Source organism: Sebastes umbrosus, chromosome 22, assembly GCF_015220745.1.
Source record: "Sebastes umbrosus isolate fSebUmb1 chromosome 22, fSebUmb1.pri, whole genome shotgun sequence".
NCBI lineage: Eukaryota > Metazoa > Chordata > Actinopteri > Perciformes > Sebastidae > Sebastes > Sebastes umbrosus.
The window spans coordinates 16,349,577-16,366,570 of NC_051290.1; the positions used below are offsets into that span (position 1 = coordinate 16,349,577).

At 39.7% G+C, this 16,994-nt stretch overlaps 1 protein-coding gene across 1 annotated transcript; it reads right to left on the reverse strand.

Moving 5' to 3' along the window:
- Positions 1–2,756: 2,756 nt before the first annotated feature.
- Positions 2,757–5,073, reverse strand: LOC119481696. Its single transcript, XM_037758844.1, has 3 exons — positions 4,555–5,073; positions 3,795–3,953; positions 2,757–3,257 (listed from the first exon to the last, which is right to left on the reverse strand). Exons 1-3 carry the CDS (start codon positions 5,068–5,070, stop codon positions 3,147–3,149), a joined length of 786 nt encoding a protein of 261 aa, XP_037614772.1. The 5' UTR covers positions 5,071–5,073; the 3' UTR covers positions 2,757–3,146.
- Positions 5,074–16,994: the final 11,921 nt, after the last annotated feature.

Consider the following 16,994-nt stretch of genomic DNA (forward strand, 5'->3'; position numbering starts at 1 on the left):
AACAGGATAAAATTATGAAGTGATGACATTTGGACAGACATGGAGGTAAACTGCAACTTGACTGGTTGGCGAAGGCATACAACCGCGAGGCGGTAATTCTAGTTATAAAAAAACATGATTGTCCGAGATCACTTTATCATTCAATTAATTGTTTGACATTTCACGTCAGTTTTATACTACCTATTATTGATTATGCTGACATTGTCTGTCAGAACACCTCTGAATCTTATCTCAGGCCCCCTTAAAGTTGTATATAATTCTCTAGGTAAATTTGTTTTGAGTTGTCCATGTAGAAACTCACCATTGTTTTCATGTATGAATTGCTCAATTGGTTGCAGCTTAAATCTAGAAGGCAGGTTTAAAATTGATCCTCAAATGATTTATTTTAATTGTCCTTGAGTTTTTGGTTCCTTGTAGATCGTCATATCCCCCTCAGAGATGCAATATCCCTTTTCTTTGTCTCCAGCATTTTCAAAGAAGTCAGACACAGGTCATTCCCAACATAAAGCCTCCTTTGGATTGGAGCAATTTGTCTTCAGTTTATTTGTATAGTATGGATGAGATGAGGACAAACTGTTTCAATTTCTGCCCATGCTGGTGTATTGATTTATCATCCAGGCCAATTTTCTTGTACAACAGCTGAGGGCTGGGGGTGTCGGTGGGAGAGGGTGAGTGAGCTTTTAAGTGTGTGAGTTCTCCTGACAGCATTATATATAAACCTAAAAATGTACTTACCAAAAATAAAAATATATAAGATAAAAAATTATAAATCCCTCCTTTCTACACTGTAAAAAAAAAAGCTGACAGAACTCAAAATTGTAAAGAAACAAACTTCAGCAGAGTTTTAAGTTGGGCAATTAAACATAACATTTTAAGTTTTGCTTTTGAGTTTGCTCAACTTTCAATTTTCATTTCTGTTAACTCAACTCAAGTTGCAGTAACTTATAATTTCATATTGTAACAACTTTGAATCCTTATTTCCGTCAACTCAACTCAAGTTGCAGTAACTTATAATTTCATATTGTAACAACTTTGAATCCTTATTTCCGTCAACTCAACTCAAGTTGCAGTAACTTATAATTTCATATTGTAACAACTTTGAATCCTTACTTCTGTTAACTCAACTCAAGTTGCAGTAACTTAAACCTGTAAATAGTACCCACTTAATTTCAGTTGAGTTAATTTAGTGGAATAGGTTAGAGTAACTTCAAATTGTGCACTGCAACAGTTAAGGTAAGTCAAATATATAAATTAGGACCAATAACTACCCATCAAATGTATAAATAATTACAGATGCAACATCTACCTTCAAAACTTCTTTCTTTAATCATTAAAATACAGCCTATCCAATCCTTTAGAACAAGGCCAAGTAACTGCTGAGACCCACAACTGTCCCAGTCTTAGCAATTAAATAACATGAAGCACTTAAGTTGTGTTTTAACATGATATACTAGTATGAATCACATATTGAACACCATAATACAATGAGGTAGCAGTTGTGAGCTTAGCAAGATAAAGTTAAAAGGGAAAAGTCAGCACTTCGACAGTGAGACTACTAAAAACAGTACACTCGACACGTAAGGGATAATGTACAGCGAGCCGGTCATTGTTGTGAAAGGAACGTTGAGCGGCATCGCACTGAAGGGGATTCTTTCACAACAATGACCCACTAGCTGTACATTATCCCGCTTATTACACAGTTACTTACTGAAGAAATCAATAATTTGACACAAAACGGACTGTCAGAGTCTGACATCAGAGCTGCACCCATAGCAACGGTCTGCTATAAAGAAATAACAGACCGCAGAACGCCGTGATTGACCAATCAGAATCGAGTATTCAACAACGCCGTGTAATAAACCATGATAAAATACAAAACATAAGAAGATTCAGAGTTACCACAAGAAGTAGCTCATGGGTTGAAATGGAACTCCAAACAGAACAATTGTGATCCAGAACTGTCAATCTAATAAAACTGTTTAACAATAAAATACCAAGGTAGCCCAATTGTGTGTGTCATCAATTTACACACTATTCAATCTTAACATAAGTAACGTGGTTAACAATATCCAGTAAGGTGCAGGATAAATGTATAGGATAAAAGCATTCAGGCACGTCGGAGCGCAAGAGATGGGCAGGTAGGGAGACATAGAAGAGGAGTTAGAGGTAGATAAGAGTTTGTGAGTTGCAGAGAGACAGTTATCGTGTTGGCTGGACAGAAGGGGAGAGTTTTAGAGGTCAGAATTTGAGTGAGAATGGGAGAATATGCAAATTAAGTAAGAAAGTTAGACAAGTTAAGGTGACCGATTGAGAGAGGAAAGAAGATGGCGAGAGAAATGGAGAAACGGGAAAGGGAGAGGAGAGGTGGAGAGAGTGAACTTAAAAGCAGAAGAGGTAGAGGGGGATCCATCTCAGGCAACGGAGATTTACATCATTCTAACAAGGGGCAACAGGAACCTCTGCAATTCAAAACTGTCCCAGACCCAACATTATCAGCTAACTCGGTGGATTCACTGAAGGAGTTTGTTTTTGAAGGATCGGACCCTTGCAGAGAGATCAGTTCCAAGTTCCATGAAAACTTTCTGAATGGTTTCGAATGTGTACCTCAGTTCTTTTGGGTACTGGAGGTTTAAAGCGTAGATCAGCCCAAAGAGGTAAGCAAAAGCCGTGGCAGGTCAGGGAGATCCTGGAGGACGATGTCTTCTTCTACAACAACAGCAACATTAATGACTGTTGCAGGAGCTGAACTGTCATCAACCTCCAACACAGTGAGGATACCCACGATGAGGCCCTTCGTCTGCTCCTCTTCTGGGTCAGTGGCCTTGTGATGACAGACAGAAAATGAGTGAAGATACTGTCTCATATAAAACTAGACAACCTAAGGAATCCTCTTAGGGTTAAATATTTCCATCTCATACCCCGCAACCAAAGATTTAACCCCCATATACATGAAAGAAATTACATCAAGTAATAGCCAGCAAAGTACAACTCTTGAAGACGCTGTGGGCATTGGGACAGATAAAGAAAACAAGGAGGACAGTGGGATGGATAGACTAGAATGGGACAAAATGGCAGAGAGGCAAAGGTTGAAGTCAAAGAGAGTCTATTTTTAATAACAGAATAATAATAAATATTTACTTTTTCTACTAATAACCACTCACCAGACAGTTCCTGAAGAGCTTCTCATGACTGTCACGGAGATACAAGGGGAGGCCCTTCAAGGCTGCAGTGTGTCGATGTGCTATGATGTCAGATGTCTGAAACATAAAGGGTTGGGAGAAAAATTACACCAAGATGTAACTAACACGAAGAAAGGTAAGAACAAACATGGAAACATGCTTCCCAGTTTGTGTTAAAGCTGCATTTATTTTTTTATTTATTTTGCCCACTTAGGTGCAGGACTCAACAGACTGAAACAATCACACACTTGATATATTATGGCCTTATAAGGTTGATTATGTGGCAACAGCTGTCCTCTTCCACATCCAGCAAATACCTGTTGAATAAAAGTCTTAGATTTACTCCTTTTAACTCCTGATATAAATAGCTGTCTTTTTAGCTGTTAGGTGTTCCACTTTCTTCACCACCTTGTCGCTATCTTTGTCTGTCCCTTAGGTAGTGTACAGTGGGGTTATTCTGATGGTTTGTCACTATGAGCAACACCTTAAATTTGACCCATTGTTTATTTAAAAATATTGATTAGTGCAGCTTTATAAAAAATTTAAAAAAATCCTTTTTATACATTTATTTCCATAATGTCAAGAAAAATGAGATTATTAAGTCTAAAAATTCACCTCTTCATCCAGTCTGTTAAGGAGTTGATCCATCTCAGGCGGGAAAGCTGTCCGCCTAGCCCGATAGAGTTTAAGGAGCCTAGGAGTGTGCTGATTAATGGCTGCTCCGAAGTTGTCTATTAGGTCCTTGTTGGTGATCCGAAGAAACTCTTCCCTGATCTGTTGAAAAACAGAACAGCAAACGTAAATGTCAAATACAAAGTCAATACAATTTCAACATCATCCTCATGTTAAAATATGTATTTTATTAACCCTCATCCTGGGGACCACAAGAATAATCTACTGTAAGAAACAACCATCATAGCACCATGTTAACTTATGTCATCTTAAAACATTATTAGTGTAATTAATGTCATCTGAAAGATGACATTAATTACACTAATAATAAATTAGTTAAATTAGGACCCATGGCAAACATTTGATTTATCTATTATATTTTACCTATTTTAACTGCATAGGCTGCAATTGGGTGCTTTTGGTGGGACCCCCAGGACCCCAATACATTGGTATTTTTAAAAAGCACTAATTAAAACAGAAAACAATGATATGAAGTCATAAGGAACAAATTGATTGACAAAGTGATGAAAAATTTAAATGATAGAACAAAGCATGTGAGATATGACAAAAAGTATACCTTTGGGGTCTGCCAGTACCCCAGTTGGTAGGATGAGGGTTAACGGAAGTAAACAACTTCAGATTCTTATTTTGCAAAGACTAAATCTGAAACACAACATAATATATTCTTTACTCAGCTGCTTACCTCTGCCTCGTAAAACAGAGCAGGCCACCGCTCCTGAACCTCTGACACCATAGGCACTAGCTCCACAATCTCCTTGCGCCTCAGGGAGAATGTCACCTCCATCTGTTGCTTTATGAGTGCAACATTCTTATTCCTCTTCTTTAACTCCTCAACCAGAGCTAGTCTTTCCTCCTCCAGCAAGTCATCAGTATGGGTATCTGGGTGGTCAGGAACATAGTTAATCTCCCCTCGCTTTGCTCTCTTCAAAGAAGGACCTGCACCATCATCTTCACCGCTTCTTCTCCGGTTAATGCTGACCTCAATGCAGCCTGCGTTACGTAGCTTGGACCTGTAATTACCAAGTTTGTATTTTATGCTCATTTTCCATCCATCATACCCCATGCCACTGCCCGGTTCTTGAAGACAGGGGTGCCTACTGAAGAGAGCAGAAGCAACAGACTCAATCTGGTCTTGATCAGGATAGGCTTTCACTTCAAAAACTGCCTGAGCAATCTTATCCAAAATGTCCATCTTCATGTCTTTGGTTATGCTGATACCTTTCTTGGTCTTTTCATATGCCTCATTGCCTTTGCGTAACTTCAATTCCACATCATAGGAAAAGGCTGGAATGGGAAAAGGTGAAGGCCACTCTGATATGCTACGCAGATAGTTCTTGATAAAAGCGGAGGGACTCTGGGGTGACTCTATGGTGGATAAACTGGCTGTGTCCAAGGAAGACCCTGAATCAACAGAGTCCGAGTCTTGCAGAGCAAGTGCAGGTGGCTTATCCCAAAGAATATGTAAGATAACACGTTCAGGTGGCAACTCATGAATATCCATCAAATTACAGAGAGCGTTATTAAAATCTGGGTCCTCAAACTGTAATGTGAAGCTGCCTTGAAGATGCAGATTTTCCCGAAGAATGTTTTGCAAATTTTCAACTGATTCAGGTACTTGAGGAAGCACCACTTTACGAGACATTGTTGGGGAGATTTTCACCAGCAGTAATAAACCCTGTGTTATATGAGAAAAGAATAAAAGACACAAGGTTCAGATTGCAAAAGGCAGAAAAACAAGACAATTTCCCACAAATTAAATTAATAAACAATGCAGTTATAGTTATATTGTGTCAGTACTACCTACTAGAGATGCACCGATTGCAATTCTTGGCTGATTACGATTTTTTAAGAGTCTGACCTGTCGATTCCGATTTTTGCCGATTCCAATTTTCTTTCTAAGAACTATAATTGACAGCAAGGCTCTAGGCTAATTTTTTTTACCAATGTCCCAAAACTTTATTTCAACCGTCCCAAAAGTCAGTGTAAACTGTAAACAATTCTAAATGTTATCCTTTTACTTGGTTATTGTAATCTATCGTGGTTATTTGAATAAAAAAAACACAATTTGAAATTTAAATTTTATATTTAATAATTTTTTTAAATATTTGCTTTGATTTTTAAAAATGGTGGCGTTAGTAGTTTTAATTATCTATTACGTAATAACTGTCTAATTAAGTTAGTTGTTCCAAATGTTTTAAGGTTTTTCCTCTAGGGGTTATTTTGCAGTTGTGACAGTTGAGCTTTATGTTCTTCACTCACGCTGAGGAAATTCAACAATGACGACGATGTGTGTGTTGCTGTTGTCGTATCTTTCCTGCGACAGTGCTGTTGAAGTGATGAGAAAGGATGCTCCGCGGACACTGTTCTTGCTGGTACAATAGAGTTTATTACAAACAAGCAACAAATGTCATAACGAACGTCTCGAGCGTCCGGAGGTCTCAAGTCAAATCTGAAAGTCCTGCACTTCGGGGCTCTCGCGCCTCCTTATATCTGTTTCATGTCATGCAACATCATGCAACATCTGTGCTGAGCGTATAACCATGTATGTCTCCTTTATCCTACATGTTTATCTTTCAGCCCCTGGACTTAGCGTATGACCATAAATGTCTCCACGTATGCTTCTTACACATATGTTTACCTTTAGGGGCCTCACGGTCTTATGCAAGACTTGAAAATATACCACACTGTGACATTACGGTCTGTGCCGCTGTGTGCAGATGTAAAACTATCATGGGACGACAGCACGTGTGTAAATGTGACCGTTTTTTTGGGGTGACGACACAAGAGCTCATGTCCCATCTCATCACCCCAAAAACAAATGAGCTTTCTAGTAAACTTGCTCCTCCCTGTGATGGGAGGGTCATCACATTATGTAAAAATTATAAAATGTAAAGGCTAGTAGTGAGACATCACATCAAAACTCAGATCATGGTTGGACAACTTTGGAAGAGCATTAAATGTTATGAGGTTTATATTTCTGACAAATAGTACAAGAGCTTACATATTCTGCGACATCTGTCCATATTTTCGGCCAGTATGCAACTTCACGAATCCTTTGCTGGGTCTTATATCGTCCAAAATGACCACTCAAAGGGTTATCGTGGTATGCATGCAAGACGACTGGACGAAGTGACTGTGGAACATATACCTGGTATAGGTCACCACGGTCAAGATGTTTGGTTTTCCTGTAAACCGTATCCTCCAAAATGACAAAACCGGAGTCTGCTTCACCGCCAGGTTTGTCATCAGTGAGCAGTGCCTGATATATTTTCTGGATGTCTGGATCACTCCTCTGGGCTTTCCAGATATTCTCATCAGTCAGAGGAAAAGGTACAAACTTCTCATCCCGTGTCAGGGAACGAGTGTACAATGCAAGGAAGGCCGGACCAGTGGCCCGCGACAGAGCATCCGGTGCGTTGTTCAACTTACCCTTACGATATTCAATCGTAAAAGAAAATTCCTGCAGACGCAGTGCCCAGCGTATAAGCCTGGAGCTAGCTTTATTGGTGTTAAAGACCCACAACAACGAAGAGTGGTCAGTGACAACAACGAAAGTTTCCCTTCCAGATAGTGTCTCCATTTCTCCAGACTCCACACCACAGCCAGACATTCCCGTTCTGTCGTGGAGTAATTTTGCTCTGACCTTGTTAGAGAGCGGCTGCCATAAGCGATAACCTCTTCTCTAGAGGAAGTGTTCGATCTCTGAGCCAAAACTGCCCCTAGACCCGTAGAACTTGCATCGGTGTAGACGACAAATGTGTTACACATATCAGGGTGACCAAGGACAGGAGGAGAGGTCAGATGGTCTTTAAGACATTGAAATGCCTTCTGACACTCCTCTGACCACTTAAACACGACTCCTTTCTTTTTCAGCGCATTCAGGGGCTCCGCAATCATTGAAAAGTTAGGGACATAACGGTGGTACCATCCAGCCAGACCCAAAAACCTTTGAACTTCCTTGAGGTTTCTAGGCACAGGGTAGTCACAAAGTGCTTCTGTCTTTGCTGGATCTGCCTGCACTCCCTCCTTGCTCACTACATGACCCAGGAATTTAAGCTCGGGACAACAGAAGTGGCATTTCTTAATATTGAGTGTAAGGCCAGCCTGCTGGAGGCAATCAAACACTCGCTGGACGTCATGAAAGTGATTCTGGACGTCTTTGGAATAGATTATGATGTCATCCAAGTACACCATACAGCACTCTCCTAGGCAGCTCCTCAGCACTTGAGTCATTAGCCTTTGGAAGGTAGCTGGAGCTCCCTTCAAGCCGAAAGGCATAACCCGAAAATGGAATAATCCAAAACATGTGACGAATGCCGTGAGGTGCTGGCTTTCCGGGTCCATTTCTACCTGCCAATAACCACTGTTGAGATCTAAGGTGGTGAACACAGCTGAACTTGCCAGAGATTCAAGTATCTCAGAAATCGTTGGTAGAGGATAGGCATCTCCCTCGCTACGTTCATTAACACGGCGGAGATCAACACAAAATTGGGGTGTTCCACCATCTTTTCTAGGCACCACTACAATCGGGGATGCCCATGGTGAATGGAAGGTACAATGATACCCTGTTGAAGCATCTCTTCGATCTGCTCCTTAACCATCTTCCGCTTTTGTAGGGGTAATCGATAGGGGCGCTGGGTAACCACAATATCACTGTTTAATTTGATTTTATGTTTCAGCACAGAGGTACGGCCTAAAGTGGTGGTGCAGACCCGCGGGTTGTTTAGCAAGAGTTGGTACAATTTCTCAGCCTCCCTCCCTGTTAAACCACTGTCTGCAACAGCAGTATGGAGCAGACTGGGTAAGTCATCACCTTTAGGAATACAAGCTAGGTTACACCAGTCATCACTAACGGCAGGCAAGAGCGGTAATGTAGGTGGTAAGGTAGTATACAAAGCAACACTGCTCACACTCAGAACACCCCAACCATCGCTAGGGCACAGGACAGGCTGGAAAGGGAAAACCCTGGTGGTGTCATCACCAGCAAAAGAGTATACCTTGTCCCGGACGTTGACCTGGAGCCCACTCATGCTCATAAAATCTAAACCAAGAACTAATGGATACACCAACACATCTGCATCCAGTACTGCGGTAGGTACGAACCAACTGTTACCATGCATGCTGAACTCCAGCACTTTACATCCAATAGGATTTGCTTGCTGGCCATTCACAAGATACATTGGTCCACCCTGCCATGATACAAGGGACTCATTGGGGCCTTTGATCTTATTCCACAGACTCACATGCAATAAAGTGTAAGTAGCACCTGTGTCCACAAGCACTTTCCCATGACGCTGACGTACCGTGATGGGCACAACCAACTGTTTTAGACTAGTGGGCGGGTGAGATGGAGATCCCACCACACTAGTAGACTTTTGCTTCTGGCAGTTCTTGGCTGCAGGCTGACTAGCAACAGTAGCCATGGAACCTTTTTTACTGAACTCTGAAGTCTGTTTTGACTCTGACTTTTGCTGTCCACTGTATTTTGAGCTACCTGGGAAGACATGAAACTGAGGGCAGAACCCTGGTGCATGCTCACCATGGCAACGCCAACACAAAACCATTTCAGGTCTCTTTATAACCTTCTTTTCAGTTGTACCATTAGCTTTGTGAGATTCGTTCAGAGTTCTCCTGTACCTTTTCTGGTTTTCATAATCTACTTCTATTTGACTCCCAATGCGGATCATCTCATCTATGGAGGTAACCCGACCACGGAGCTGACATGCCAGAAAGGGATTCATAGCCTTCAATATTCTTTTTAAAATCTGTGGCCGAAGAGTGCCAACGTTTGATAAGTGCTTGAAAGGAGAAAACAAAGTCTCGTAGTGACTCATTTCTTCCTTGCACCCTGGTTCGAATCTGTTCTTCCAGAACATCAACATAGTCCTCGGGAAGAAAAGATGATAGGAAAGCTCTCTGAAATTCCTCCCATGAATGGATTTTCTCCCTAACAGTCTCCCACCAATCACGTGCAGAACCATGCAATACACTTCTCATGGTCGCTAGGATCTCACCATGGGTAAGTGGTTTCAGAGACAGGAAGTCACTGCATCTTTGCAAATACACCAAAGGATCTTTCTCATCCTGAGGCCCGCCATAGCAAGGGAAAAACATCTTAATTGGAAGTTTGCCATCAGTCACTCTACAACCATCATCCTGGAAAATTTCACCCTTAGGAGCAGCAGCTCCTGAGCAATCTGAAGGAACTCCCACAGGTGCGGAGGTAGGCAACAAAACCACATTTTTAACAACTGGAGAAACAGGATATGTGTGTGCTTGAGACGAAACTGCAACAGGTGTGACTGCTTCTTTAAGGACCCATTCCTCTCGCTTATGTATTGAATTGACCTGAGAATTGAGTGCACACTGTTGACGCACAAGAGACTCAAGGGTAGCCTGCACTGAACCCATCTGCTGTTGCAATGTATGCACCTCGGTCACCAGAAGTTGTACATCCTTGTTTTCAGTGACCGCGGATGTAATGGAAGTCATCAAGTTTTGACGGTCAGTAATCAGGGACTCTTGGAACTCAGACTGTGTTTGTTGTGCATTCCACTGAATGGCATTTATGCACTTTGAACCAAAATCCCTTACTTCTGCGAGCAAATGGTTACTTGCTTTCTCCACCACATTTGTTATGAGAGTAGTACACATTTTTAGAGCTTTATCGATGGGTATGCCCTTTGAAATGTTTGACAGCCACTCACGCTGCCAATCCACTGTATTTTTAAACACAAGTTTCATCGACTCTACAGCATTAGCAAAAATGACTAAATCCGAATCTGAGTGTTCCTGGGTGGGAGGAGCTACAGGAACTGGGGATGAAGGCGGAAGTAATAAGCCCTCTAAAGCCAAAAGAGGATGAGTGTCCACAGACAATTGTGGTTCTACTGGAGCATCTACCCATCCCTCTTCATCATCATCATCATCCCGTAAGTGCACCTCCTGCCCAACTACAGGCATATCCAAGCTAACATTTAGAGAAAGCTCGGATTCCAATTCCGCAAGCGATGGTTCAAATGCGGTCATTGTAATGTCTGGATCTTCCCAAGACATGATGGATAGTCACTAGTAATTATTTGGACTAATAGTCAAGCCACACTCCAAATACACATTTCAGAAATATACACTCAAATACACTTGCTAAATAGATATCAGAAGATGGGACACAAAACTAAATCTCTTTATTGAAAGATTATGCTTTGTGTTACGTGTCCCTTCGTGGTTGCCAATTATGTGGCGGTACTGAGTTCCCCAGACTTTAGTTGTTCAGTCAGAAGACTGAAAAACAGTTCCCATCCACATAATAATATAAAATAAAATGCCTTCTTAATAATAATAATGAACAAATGCCTCTATATTAACAAACAATTAAGGAAACTGAAATATTGGTTTGTGTTTTTCCTTTTACCCTCCTTTAAAGTTTTCCCAAATAAAATACACTAAAAGAAATGGGTATAAAGGGTTTCATTGAAAATCAACAAATGAATAGAATACAAAATACAGCCTACAGGCGTTAGGCTATTGTAAGGCAAGCCAGATCGTTGCACAAATAGTACCTAAACGTCCCAGTGCAGGTAACCCAATTGGTTGGCACTTAACTTGTTTCCCCAACTAGGAGAGTCAACACTCTCAACAAACCAAACACAAAGATCACAGAATCCCAAAAGGGCCCAAAACAGACCAGAGTTTCTGATAAAGCTGATAAACACATGTTGCATTGAGTGAAGGAGAGATCAGAATGACACTGGGTGTGCAGTTTCCCTCCTCTTTTAAGCCCTACAGAAAGGGCGTCGTTACACCCTGATTGGCCAAGAGGGGAATGCACCAAGCTGCTCTCAACTATCATTTAAGAGCCAGTCCCCACACCCTGCGCAACAGGTGAACTGAATAACCCTCTAATCACTCAGCAACTCAACCAAAAAAAACACCAGGGAAAAGGGAAACAACAGCAAGCACCAGAGAATTGGCAGCTGCCACAGTGGAGCAAGTGAAACTTTAAGATCAGGTTTGTCTGGTTCTACTTTAAAGTTTATTATTAGGATACATATCTTTTAGTTTCAGTGACGGTGATTTGTTGTTTTTGCATTGCACCTCCTCAAGATCATCTGTCAATCAAAAGTGTTGTTGATCCTGTGATGTTCGTATTAATTCATGGCAGATTAGTTTTGTGTTGTATTTTCAAACTTGCACAAAGAAAATTCTGCTGACCAGAAAAACACCCAACTTGAGGTGATGAGCTCAGCTAAAAACCTGTATATAATGTTGGTTTAAGGCAGTAATCATATGACTCATAAATATAACCATGGCACTGATGCAGCCAATTTGAACCTTACATTACTTATTATATTCACATAAATTGTACTCAAGACAAGATATACCTGAGGCATAGGTATATTGTTTTGGGAGTACAATCTGATAATAAAATGTAGGCCTTTTTTTTTGCTGCAACACGACATTTTATCTATTGTAGACAAAGTTGCCCACAAGTTAGACACATTTTTTCACAAGAGTAACCAAATTATGAGAAAATAATGTCCTGTTAGCAGCAGCTATTGATGCCAACACAGGCAGGTGGAGCTGTTGGCTCTCAGGTGAGCTCTAATGTCACAGTGAAACAGCTGGCTTTAACTTCACAAGGTGAAGGTGTTTAATGGTAGATTAATGTTGCTGCACATAGCCATGATTCTGTTAACTGATCTTTTTTAGTAGATTATACTGTCTGTTCTTTTTATAGTAAATACCATAAAAGTGTAAGTTCATTAGGGAGGCTCACTGTGTCTCCATCTTACACCAGCTTATCTTTGTATTACCTGCAGGAAACATCATCAAATAGTTCATCAGGACAGCAGACTGGAGGAAAAGCAGTCGGAGCTCTAGAGTCTCAGGTAAGGTCTAACAGTGTCTCCCAGATAAGATGCTTACTTTTCTTTGAGTTTCATAGAGGTGGTAATGATTACGCACTCAGAATAATGTTCAATAGGGCTGCATCTTTCAAATTAATCCATTATTAATTGTTATTAACTAATTTGACTTTACTTTTGTCCATTAATGGATTCTTTTAAAATCTATAAAATGACAGTAAACAGTGCAAAATGTCCATCTCAAGTTCCCAAAGCCCAAAGTGACGTCTTCAAGATGCCTGTTTTATTTGACCTACAGTCCAAACCCAATGATATTCAGTTAGAAAACAGAGAAATCCAGCAAATATACACATTTGGGAAGCTGGAACTACATAATGTTTGGGCATTTGCTTAAAAAAATGACTTAAACTATTTACTGATTATCAGAATTGTTGGGTTAATTCAATCATTAGATCATCTAATCGATTAACTGACTCCGGTTGAGAATGTTACTATATGATGCTAGTGTAAAATTAAATTATAGCAAATGACGAGGCAGGGTTTGATAGTTTGTACATATCGTTAATGCCTTTAATGGAAGCAGTATTCATCTACATACCTGATCTCCAGCATGCTGTGATTTATGACCCACTTAAGATAACAATAGAGTATCATAGATAATGATATGAATATTATAGCAAAGCAGATTTTTTTGTCATGTTTGTGTTCTGATCATTAGGAAGATAACAACACAAACTGTACAAAAATATAAGGAAGGCTCCCAGGATACACATATGTATTTATGATAATAGAAATACACATAGACCTAAACAAGCACAGTGAATGGATCATTATACAGTACATTATTCTATTCAGTGCAGTAGTGATTAACACAACCTTCAACCCAAATCTGACTGAGTTAGTGTTAGAGCAAAGAGCACATTTTACACAACAGCACGTTTTACTTCAGGGAAATTAAGATGTTTTTTCACTGTCAACATTACTAACTGAGCATGTTTAAGTCAGATTCCTCAATGATCTGAATATATTTCATATTTTCAATTCTGTATTGAGGCTATAATTTAAAAAGTCGACAATATCTTTTGATATTTTCTTGCCAACACAGACTACTACAGTACTACAGTAGGATTTTAAAAGATATTGGTTCTAAATATGATTATAAAACATGTTACTCAATAATTTCCATTAAACATGTACTAAAAATATTATGTATGGACTCATCAATATAACTAATTTTTATGCCATTAATTACAATAATAACCCGAAGTTGGCTACGTCATGAATGGACGTCGCTGGCTGCATCGGGCAATGTTGTGTGCTGTCAAGGTTAAATAGATTTGAACTCATTATTATATTTATTACAATTATAATTAATATATAATTTACAGTATGTTTAGATTAAATCAACATAACATAAACAAATTACCTGACTGAAATCCCTGTCAAGGATCTGAATAAAGAGAATGCTTTTTGGGAGAGAGGTTCAAGCTGCAGAAATACAAGCAAGCAAATTGTAAGTACATTTATGTTGGCTATACTTTTAATGGTGTGTGTGTGCTTTGCTCACTTGCTCACTTGAGCAGTGGCTGTTTTAATAAAATGTAATATGCACAATTTAATAACATAATACCATTATTGTCCAATTTCTTTCATGACTATCACATGTCCAATCTATGTGTATATGGGCAGATGGTTTCTTTACTTCCTCGTCTTCTAATTTAGGAGAAAATTGAGCAGTGGGATGTTTTTTGATGGTATGGATCAGGTAGAGAGTGGGACCTGCAGCTCACGCTGCGTTCTGTCCTGTCCTGGACAACAACTTGTCTTATATATCTTGTGATATTTTAATGGAAAAACATGTATTTACCTGTATAACCTCACTCTTATAAGTTGAAATATTGGATATTCTTGTTTCCACAGGATTCATTTTAAAGGGAGAGACTTACTGTAAACTTTATCATTGCAGCTTGATTTATAAAGCTAAAGATGATGGTTTCAACAAGTCATTTGAAAATGCATCTCCAGCAGATCTGAAAGTCAGCTTCTGTTTTATGAGTTGTACAGTATTTGTAGCCAGACTGCCATTACAGAAGCCGACATTGGAGGAGTCGTAGCAGTTGTAACTGGAGATGGAGTAGTTGCTGTAGTTGTGGCCACAGTAGTAGTTGTAGTAGTTTTTGAATTTGGGTCTGTAGTTGTTGAACTTGATGTTGTATTTGGAATTCCTGTATAAATACTTTAATAAGTTTTAGGCTCATATACAAACAAAAGTTGTTTTTTTAGGTAATGTCGAAGGCCCCATTTACACAACCAGAGTTGTTAGTTATTAACACCCTTTTGTTTTCTCTTAACCATGTGTGTTGAAACACCTCCTTGTGTGGTCTGAGCAATCATATTTCTTTAATGCATGAAATGGCTCAGTGTAAATGCGTAATGCTGACCTTTACCATAGCATGGCTTTAGGTGAGTAAAGATTCTTAACGTATGTCATAAGCTAGTGGTATGATATGAGCATTTACAGTAATTTAAACAGTATGTGTCTGACAGAATACTTAAAGGTTCTCTATAGGATATCCAGAGCATTAATATAGCAGCAAACAACTATTTGCTATGTAAAGATATAGAGGAGTAATGTCTACCTGAGCAGAGAATTAAGTCACTCTCCCTCTGTGTGTTGTATCCATGCTTTGTTGACTGGCCGGCCATGCATACTTTTAGTGCACGTTCGTGCATGTGAGCGTGCCCCACTGGCTTGCTCACGGATGTGCTGTTATTATCGTTAGCTACGAGCTGCCGGTTCAGCCGTTGCCATGTTGAGAGCCTTGTGTAGGCAATAGAAATGCTCCCAATCTTGCATTTAGTACCTTTAATGCTGCCAGGCGCAAACTATACTGTTGAATGAGTGTTGTTAACCTAGTTCATAAACTACCCCTGTTTCACAATTACCCATGAACCTTAAAATTCTATATGCTTTATTGGCATAAATGTACAGATAACTAACTTAATTAGTTCAGGCAGATACACCACAATCGATTTAAACTGGTTTTCATACAAAGGCTGGGAAGCATTGAAGAAAAAAAACTTGGGGTAGCCAGAAGACCTTCCTTCAATGATACACATACGTGTCAATACTTTTTAATACATCTCTACTGGCAGCAGCATGTTTTTTAAATTAACAATTTTTTGTTTGTAAATTAATTATTTTAGTTTATGTACATATACTGTATCTTAAAAATATAGTTTCTATCCTAAGGACAATGATTTTCACATGTGACTGAGTGGAGGCAGCTGTGGCTCAGAGGGTAGAGCAGGTCGTCCACCAATCGGAAGGTCGGTGGTTCGATCCAGGTCACATGTCGCTGTGTCCTTGAGCAAGACACTTAACCCCAAATTGCTCTCGAAGGCATAGCCATCGGTGTGTGAATGAGTATTTAGATTAGATCCTGATGGGCAAAGTTGGCACCTTAGAAGCCTCTGCCATCAGTGTATGATTGTGTGTGTGAATGGGTGAATGCTGACATGTAGTGTAAAGCGCTTTGAGTGGTCGGAAGACTAGAAAAGCGCTACATAAGTCCAAGTCCATTTACCATTTACCATTACCAAATAATGGACATAGATAATTAATTCCAGACTTGTGACGTGTTTGTTTGACATTGTCAGAAATGGTGGAGGCCACATAAGTTAGTTTTTTGATGCATAATAAGTGAATATATTGTAATTTTAGTTGTGTATTGTTTTTCTTTGGAATTTTATAATATGTCTGAGGAAAATGTTGATATTCCCAACTGCCTAATCTTTTTCCTCTGTCATTATGCCTGTGCATTTCCTGCATTATGTTACCTGCTTGCTAGCTTGCTAAAATGTTAGCCTCTGTTGCTTCTGGATGCCGACATTAACGTTAATATTGCCGTTGTAAATCTGAGCTCACGAGTTTCACTTAAATAGCTTCAATAGCTTCACCATCTCGTGTCACGCTAGTTCCAAAAAAACAAGATGTTGGTGGACAAAAACCAAGATGGCGATGGCCAAAATGCTGAACTCGAAGCTTCAAAACCGTAGTCCACAAACCAATGGGTGACATCATGTGACTATGTTTACGTTTTGGTCTATGCTCAAGATCCAGGGCAATTGGGAAACTACAGTTTGTGCTGCTATTTTCTTCCTGAACAAACCTGAATAACTTTTGAGAATAGCTGAAAGTAGTAATAATAGTGAAAGTAAGTTTTAGGAAATAATAAGACAGGGTTTGATTATCTGG

Bases quoted from the DNA above. Each gene is read 5' to 3' on its own strand.
- LOC119481696 (XM_037758844.1), bottom strand. From the start codon at position 5,070: ATGAAGATGGACATTTTGGATAAGATTGCTCAGGCAGTTTTTGAAGTG. The intron at 3,954-4,554 runs GTAAGCAGCTGA...GTTTTTCAACAG, and splicing joins CTCTGTTTTACGAGGCAGAG to ATCAGGGAAGAGTTTCTTCG. The intron at 3,258-3,794 runs GTGAATTTTTAG...TTTATGTTTCAG, and splicing joins TTAACAGACTGGATGAAGAG to ACATCTGACATCATAGCACA.